At 41.9% G+C, this 8210-nt stretch overlaps 1 protein-coding gene across 4 annotated transcripts; it reads right to left on the reverse strand.

Moving 5' to 3' along the window:
* On the reverse strand, nt 1–7950 carry LOC120574053 (far upstream element-binding protein 2-like). 4 transcript variants are annotated; one of them, XM_039824073.1, is made up of 18 exons: nt 7728–7950; nt 7036–7138; nt 6705–6764; nt 6417–6453; nt 6200–6252; nt 5997–6068; nt 5825–5882; nt 5306–5477; nt 4939–5037; nt 4736–4834; nt 4533–4635; nt 3023–3144; nt 2501–2794; nt 2285–2400; nt 2064–2152; nt 1487–1693; nt 586–773; nt 1–414 (listed from the first exon to the last, which is right to left on the reverse strand). In XM_039824073.1, exons 1-18 carry the CDS (start codon nt 7854–7856, stop codon nt 406–408), a joined length of 2010 nt encoding a protein of 669 aa, XP_039680007.1. In that variant the 5' UTR covers nt 7857–7950; the 3' UTR covers nt 1–405. The 4 variants fall into 4 exon arrangements, with proteins under 4 accessions (XP_039680007.1, XP_039680008.1, XP_039680010.1 ...); XM_039824074.1 differs by lacking the exon at nt 7728–7950 and having other exon boundaries at nt 6926–7053; XM_039824076.1 differs by lacking the exons at nt 1–414; nt 586–773 and having other exon boundaries at nt 1558–1770.
* Between the last annotated feature and the right edge of the window lie 260 nt (nt 7951–8210).

Raw genomic sequence — 8210 nt, forward strand, 5'->3', positions numbered from 1 at the left:
TATATATATATATATATATATATATGCGCGAATGAAGTGCTTTAAAAATAGGAAGTCTTAAGTTAATAAAAGGAAGATGAGATAGATTTAGCCTTGAAGCGTTTCAAGGCTTCCATGTTAATAATGGCATATATACTGTAAATGTATGTAGAGGCATTGAGAAGCCATTTTCCCCGTCATGGCGAGATTATCAGTCTTCTCGCTCCCCTCAGCGGCAAAGCACTAGAACATTTGTTCAGTTCACATTTTTATTAAAAAGTGTCCAGGTGGTGTTTGGTGATGAGAAAGATTTTCATTTCCCCTCACAAGAAATACAAAACAGGCTAGATTCTGGCCTTAAGTTCAGGGTCGTCATTCTTTATCCCGTCTTCCCGATTCTCTCCCAAGACCTCCTGCCATGAACTTTCACTGCGTCTAAAAATACGGTTGGAAGGAAGCACATCCTTTCTGTGAAAATCACTCAAAGATCAACTTATTATTATAAAAAATAAACTGTATTAATTTCAGACAGATAAAATGGAAACAAGCAGACAGAATGATACCACAGAAACACGATGAAAACCTCGCTGTAGTCTCAGTACCAACCTGTCCTTGCTGGGGAGTGGCTGGCTGGCCGGGGGCCTGTCCTGTCGGTCCATAGTACGCAGCCTGCTGCCTGTAGTACTCTGCCCAGGCTGCGCTGTAGTCCGGCTGGCCCCCCGTTGTGGATGCTGCTCCTCCAGCTGCTCCTGGGGCTGCAGCTGCTGTCGCAGGGACCGAGCCACCTGCCTGGGCTGGAGTTGACCGACAAAAGAGACATGACCCAGCTCATCGCTACATTCATTTTGACTTGAAGACGAGCAATAGTTCACCTTCGGAACGAAACATTCGGTGTGTCCCAAATCTATACTACATACTAATTCTAATCAGTTTTCAGAGTATGTAGTTTAATTTTAATTTGATTTATACTGTCAAATCATAACACAAGTTATCTCAGGAAACTTTTCATATAGAGCTGGTCGACACCACAAGTAGTAGGTCTTTCAAGTGACAAAATGTAGCGGACTAAAACCAGCCAGAATGCATACTAAATGTGGTGGATTTTTGAGTATGCTGTTGATGCACACAATTCTCTCAGAATGCAATAGACAAATTTAGTATGATATGAAACGTTACAAAGTTTAAACCAAAACAAGTTGACAGTTTTACTTAATAAATCACTAAAAACAAATGATTGATTATTTCATTGACCGTATTGAATTGATTATGTCTTTGAGATGCTTTCAGTATTATTATTTATATGATGTACTTTGTGTTTTTCTCCTGTATTCTGTGTTTCACTGCTGCACAACCAATTGTCCTTAAAATAAAGTGATTGATTTTTCTGTAGATCGACTGTTTAAACCAACAAATCATGTCAGCACTATTAAATAAAGAAATCAATAAGCTATGTTAATGCCAGTTAACAGCAGGTAAAATTACAGATGGTGTTCTTTGGCAGTCTCACCCATCTTCTTGTAGTAGTCCTCCCAGGCCTTGGTGTAGTCTGGCTGGCCCCCCGGCGTCTGTGCAGGCTGGGTCTGGTCCCCTGAAGTTTGGGCACCTCCAGCTGGGTTAGCAGGGTACTGGGCTGGCACAGCCCCCGATGGCTGCTGGTAGTACTGAGCGTAGTAGGCCGCCCAGGCTGCGTTGGGGTCATTGGCTGCTGCCTTGCCTAGAAAAGATGCAGGGTGGAGGGGTGAGGTCCTCATAGGGTGAGGGTGAGCCCCTGCTACTGGCCTGGAGACCGGGCTTGGAGACCAGGGGGGAAACAGAGACAGGGTTAGCCAGAGCTGCTTAAAGGTAAAGACAGTGCAACTAATCACAACATTTCCATCAGTACTCCTGTTGACCTTCCCAGATTTAGAAAAAGAAATCTCATTACTCATCTGAAATGACTGGGAGGGTATACAGTAAAACATATAGCCTGCGATGAAAGTCCTGTAGTAGGGTTGATGCATTTTGAGTCAATGTGCTAAAATGAGCAAAAACTAAAAATGTATCCCTGAAAACCAGGAGAGGCAGTGAAGTCAAAGGTGACTCACTGGGGTCATGGGGTGCCTGAGGCTGCCACTGCTGGAAGGTGTTGCTCCAGCCCTGAGGGGTGTACTGGTGAGGACCTGGAGGACCGCCACTGAGGAGAAAAGAAATGGTTTATCATTAATAACCTCTCAGGATCATCACCCTGACATGATGAGAAACATTATTTACTTAAATGCTAGAGCAAAGCTATACAGACAGCTGCTTAATAGTTGTAGCTACTCACTGTGGTGGTCCGGGTGCCCCAGGCGGCCCGGGGTTGTATGGGTTGGGGTTGAAGGGACCCATTGGACCAGCAGGACCTGGTCCACCTGGCCCCTGACCCACAGGACACAGAGGACCCTGGAACACATTACATAATCACACATCAAATGAAGAAGAACAAAAAAAAAGAAAAGAAAAAGTGTCAACTTTCTGAACTGCAAATTAGAATGGTAGGTGCCTCAATCTTCTCCTCAATGAGCTGCTTGGCGTGGTCGATCTGCTGCGGTGAGCCCCGAATGATAAAAAGCTTGAAGTTGGGGTCTCCGTTGGGGGGCGGCTGTCGAGAGATTTCTACAAACGCCCCGGTCTGCTGGTTGATGGACTTGACGTTCTCTCCTCCCCGGCCAATCACTAGCCCACACTTGTGGGCAGGAATAGAGAAGGTCATTTCCCCTCCAGGGGACCCCCAACCGCCTTGTCCCCCACCTCGGCCCCTGTTGCCTGCAGGCATGCCTGGAGGACCTGGGGGACCCTTTGGACGGAGGAGAGAAAGCCTCAGTACTATAGCAACGTTATTTTACTGCTGATGCAAACGTGCTTGAAAGCTAGCAAGCCTGCTGCCATACATTATCTGTTATCCCAGACTGATTAAGATGATACTTTACTACATTTTAGGGTGTGGGTCTATTAATTTACACGTGAAAACAGCATGTTGTAGACATTGTGACAGTTCATGCATGTGAGAAGGAGTGATCCATACCCCCTGTCCCTCCTCCCTGACCCTGATGCTCTGCAGCAGGTCGTTGATGATCTGGGCAGCATGCTCGCAGCGGTCAGGGGGACCACTGACGTGAGCAATCTTATCTGGACCAGTCCCATCATCTGTAAGAAAGATTTAAATCTGCATTAAGCTATATTTTTGATATTTAAAAAAAAAAAAAAAAAAAATCACATTACTAATGTGGAAGAGTCACTTGTAGTGCTAAGAATCTATACCCAACTCTGTAACTCAAGACCTCACACAAGCCAGGTGTAGGCTACCTGCTCATAGTGGTTAAAATCTGTTCAACACACACAAAAAAAAGTCACATCACTTCCTGCTAGGGCTGGGCGATACGGAGAAAATCAGATATCACAATATTCTTGACCAAATACCTCTATCGATATTGCGGCGATATTCTAGGGTTGACAATTGGTGCTTTAACAAAATATCTTCACACTTATATTTTAGATAAATAATCATCAGTAATGTGGACATAATGTCTAAGTGGGTAAAGGCAAATAATAGAACAGCTAGAACAGTCTGGTAAGTTCAGAAAAGTACATCACTTTACTGTAATGCAGCCTTTAAAACCAGTAAAAGACAACACTTATGTCATATCACGATATTACCATATCCAAAATCTAAGACGATATCTAGTCTCGTATCACGATATCGATATATTGCCCAGCCCTACTTCCTGCAGTCATGCCACTGTTTGCAGGCCCACCCCTCGCTCAGGCACATTTTTCCAATAATGCACGTTAGTTCAATAGAAAAGCAAAAAAAGAGAGCAAGATGACACCTGCTCTGTACACACAAACTCATGTGAAAAGGCATTTGTGTGTTCTAACAATAGAGTAAAACAATTGGGTAACACTTTACTTGAAGGTATTTACATAAGAGTGACATGACACTGTCATGAACACATGGCACTGTCATGACACGTGATCCCTAACCCTAACCCTGACTTGACATGACAAAAACTGAATGACTTAATGACAGAAGCGTTATGTCATAAACGTTTATGAATGTTTATAATGTTTATCACACGTTCATGACAGTGTCATGTCACTCTTATGTAGATGCCTTCAAGTAAAGTGTAACCAAAAATGGTTTTAATTTTCCCACTGGGGATTAATAAAAGTATCAATTAAAAATGGAATTAAAATTCACATAGTAATTTGAGAATTTCAACCACAGTGAGGGATTTTCCCGATTCAGTAGCCATTCATCATTAGGCAGGATTACAGTACATGCAGCTGCCTATAAACTGGATAAAAATGGATAATAAGGTTTATGCTCTGGTGTGTGGTGTTTACATTTATCATTCATTAAAAGACAAAAAAAAAGAAAGTAGAGGGACCATGAGTGCCCTTTCCTTCATCAGTGGCATCAGACATCAACTTTCATGTTGTCTTGAAACTGAGAACCTGAATGGGCTGTTCATGCAAAATAAATAGTTATTATAAATGCAACCATGATCATGAAAGTCATCACAGGGTCCTACCTTGTTTGAACTGTATCCGAACTCCAGCATCATTCTGTATTTTCTTAATCATCTCTCCATTGCGCCCGATGACCACACCGACTGAGTGTCTTGGTACAGGGATCTGAGTGGAAAACAGAAGTTTTTTTTAAAGTTTTTTTTAAACTTGGATTTGTTTCAAAGACAACTAAGCTCCACTTCTAATTTTGCTCCCACAAACTCACATCCATGCCTCCTCCCATTCGGGGGCCAAAATCATTTCTTTCACTAAAGCCACCGTGGTCTCTCTCCCTCAGAATCTCCTGCACCATCTCCTGGGCTTGCTGAAAAGGCAATCATGATGATTACAACACATGACAACTCAGCACCACACATAGAAATGTGTTCAACATAAGTTGAACTTGATGAGATGATTTTATAAATGTACCTGGACTTTGTAGGGTTCTCCGATAATGCGCAGGGGCTTGTCAACGTTGGGTCCCTGAGAGGCATCCTGGATCAGGATCATCTTCACCCCTGCACGCTCCTGGGACATCACACAATTATAGATTATGTTTATGTGCATGTTTATGATTGACACTACTGGTGTATTAAAAAAAAATAAAAAATAAATAAATATATATATATAAATATATATATATATATATATATATATATATATATATATATATATATATATATATATATATATATATATATATATATAAACTAAAGATACTACATTGCAAAAGTGTCAAAAGTGTCAAGATAACTACAATTTCTAAAATGCAAAAAGCAATTGCTATGCAATATACCTGTAGCTGTTTGATAGTCTCGCCTCCTTTGCCAATGACAAGACCAGCCTTGCCAGCTGGAATCATCATCTCATGCACCGTGCCATTCTGCCCGTTAGTGGACTCGTGATAAGAAGAAGGGGGTGTACCCCTCCCTCGTGAGACTATCTCATCCAACAGCCCCTTGGCATTCCTAGCCGGGGCGAGATGACCAGTTACTCCACATCCATTATACAAAATCATGTAATTAAGCTGATATAATTGCAAGTGACACTGAGGAATTAGGAAATAGGTCACTATAGAAGATAACCCATTTAAAAATGGAATTACATAATGGTGCTTCAAACAAAGTGCATTATCATTTGGAAAATGTTTAATTAGGCCAAACATTTTTTTGAAAAACATTTGATATATTCTAGCCCTGCCCTCCCTTCTGACAAATCTTGTGATTGGGGAAACACAAGTACGCAGGGCAACCCATTTCTTCTGATGCTTCCACAAAACTACAGTGAGCCTATTTCCATAAAGCCTGACACTTACTGTATGGAGTCTGGGGAACCTGTAAGAGAGACTCTCCTGTCTGGAAGGCCTCCGCTGTCTGGACACACACAGAGTACTTATATAACATATGAGTTAAACACCAAAATAAAATAGTAAACTATAATAAAAATGTAAACTGTAGATAACTGATAAGACCAACTTCGGACAGTACCTGGAGCTATCTGAACCTTGCAACCTGACTCCTGTTGAATCTTATTGATCTGTTCACCTCCACGGCCAATAACTGGGGACAAAGAGAGAGCAAACTGTGTGTTGTTGTTGGGTCACACTCTCAACAGGGCATCTGTTTGTGTCTTATATTGCAGAAACAGAGTAGCATCAATATGTGCCAAAACAGAGTTGGGCTGCACTCACTGAGTCCCACCATGCTGTCTGGTACACTGTACTCCTCTGTGCTGTAGGCGGGCCTGACACCATCAGCGAGGATTACAATGAGGGAAAAAGAGGCAAGAAATCATGCAACAGGAGACTTTCTAATTACATTTTTGCACATTTAGGTTTTTCTCCACTGCCATGATACAAAGGCTGCATAATTCTGCATTACAATCAACTGAAAGCTATGAGATCTCACCTTTGTTGTGCAAGAGCAGCTAGCTGTGCACCAATAGCTGAGATGGGACATCAACAGAAAAAAAAGAGAGTGAGAAAAATGCACAAGGTAGAGGTTTTGGGTTACTGATGGACTGTAAGACGCAGACAGAGGAGGGCCGGGAAGCATGTACAGACAACGGTAAAAGGGCAAACTACTTGAACAGGAGTACTGTACAACTGGAAGTCTATATTAAATAGTGTCAACTGTGAGTTCTAAACATTAAAAAGCAAACATAAAACAGAGCATAAAATATCGGGATGAACTTACACAATGCATTGGCTGAATCTAAGTCACTCTGTGCAGCCAGCTTCTTGCTCTCCGGTTCATCTGTCAGGTGAGGAAACAACAGATGTCTACTGTAATTGTGTGTGTGTGTGTGTGTGTGTGTGTGTGTGTGTGTGTGTTGTGTCTGTGAGGACTGCACAGGGAATATCTTCTGCATCTAAAGCCACCATTAAGCGTGCAATAAAGAGGTCATTAAGATTTACATTATCATTCATTTGGCAGACGCTTTTGTCCAAAGCGACGCACAAATGAAGCACAACCCAAGCCACAGTAGATCGAGGAGACTGCGCACTGAGCAGTGCAGTCACGATACCTGCATCCTCCAGCTGTCGTTTCTGTGCAGTGAATGGAAAGCCATCTGATGCAGTGTTGTTGTTCATGGGAGGACCAGTATCACCCCCGATCTTAGCTGCAATCTAAAACAAACAAAAAACGTAAAATTCACCATGACAATTAAGCTATGAAAAACACTGTTTGTACTACTACTCTGCCCCTCAAGTGTGCCCACTGCCTACATATTAATACTCGTGTATAAGCTACACATCGGACTGAGCATCTTACAAAAAACTGCATAGCCTTTAGCAATATCTACTTGGTATTGTAAAGTGTGTATTCAGCACAGTACATATTAAAGTTAACATTATGGTCCAATCTTTAATCTCTATTATCAGGTTTTTTTTAGTCTCTCTTAGTTATTGTGTATAATATGGCTTTTTAATTCTATTTTCTTTTTATTTTGTTTTTGTGATGTTTTTTGTGAAGTGGCTGCTGTAACACTTAACATAGCTAGCTAGTATTATGTAACGTCAACATAGTATTCTATCTTGCTAATGTACAACAATCTGTGACAGCTGTGACATCACGTAACTGTCTTTTATATAGCGTAAATATGTGTGAATTTATAATGTCAATCTTATGTGTCTGTGTCAACAATCTTAGCCCTCAAGCTAACTTAGCTAGCCCTCCCTCCAAACATGCTCCTTCCTGCCTGTCCCATCCCCTCACCTGCCGTGCCCGCTGCACCGCGTCCGCAAACGCATCTTTCTTGATGTCTCCAGCTCCGTTCCCAAGACCCGCCTGTCCGCCGAGAGGGGCCCCGGACCCGGGTGGCGGCACCACATTATACTCCGACATGTTGACCAGAAAACAGGCGAGGAAAAGGCAGCCAAAAACCGGGATCTGCGCAGGAGTGTTAAAGTCAAGAAACTAACGGGTACACCCGGAGACACGACGGCGGCCGGGAAGGTGCATTCGCGTTTTTATTACCCTATTTATTATATAGGCCTACTGTCTATGATTTTATCATATTAAAAATAATATATAAATCACTTAAGCCTCTGGGGAAAATGGGGAAATGATACAATGAATTTGTGTTTGCTTTAATTAGATGCTGTTTACAGGTTTTTACATACCACTAGACCATTTCTGTTTAAGCAGTGAATTCGCCCATTTTTTTATATTTTCACAAATAGAATAAATTGGTTTCAA

This window comes from Perca fluviatilis, chromosome 15 (assembly GCF_010015445.1).
Source record: "Perca fluviatilis chromosome 15, GENO_Pfluv_1.0, whole genome shotgun sequence".
Classification (NCBI taxonomy): domain Eukaryota; kingdom Metazoa; phylum Chordata; class Actinopteri; order Perciformes; family Percidae; genus Perca; species Perca fluviatilis.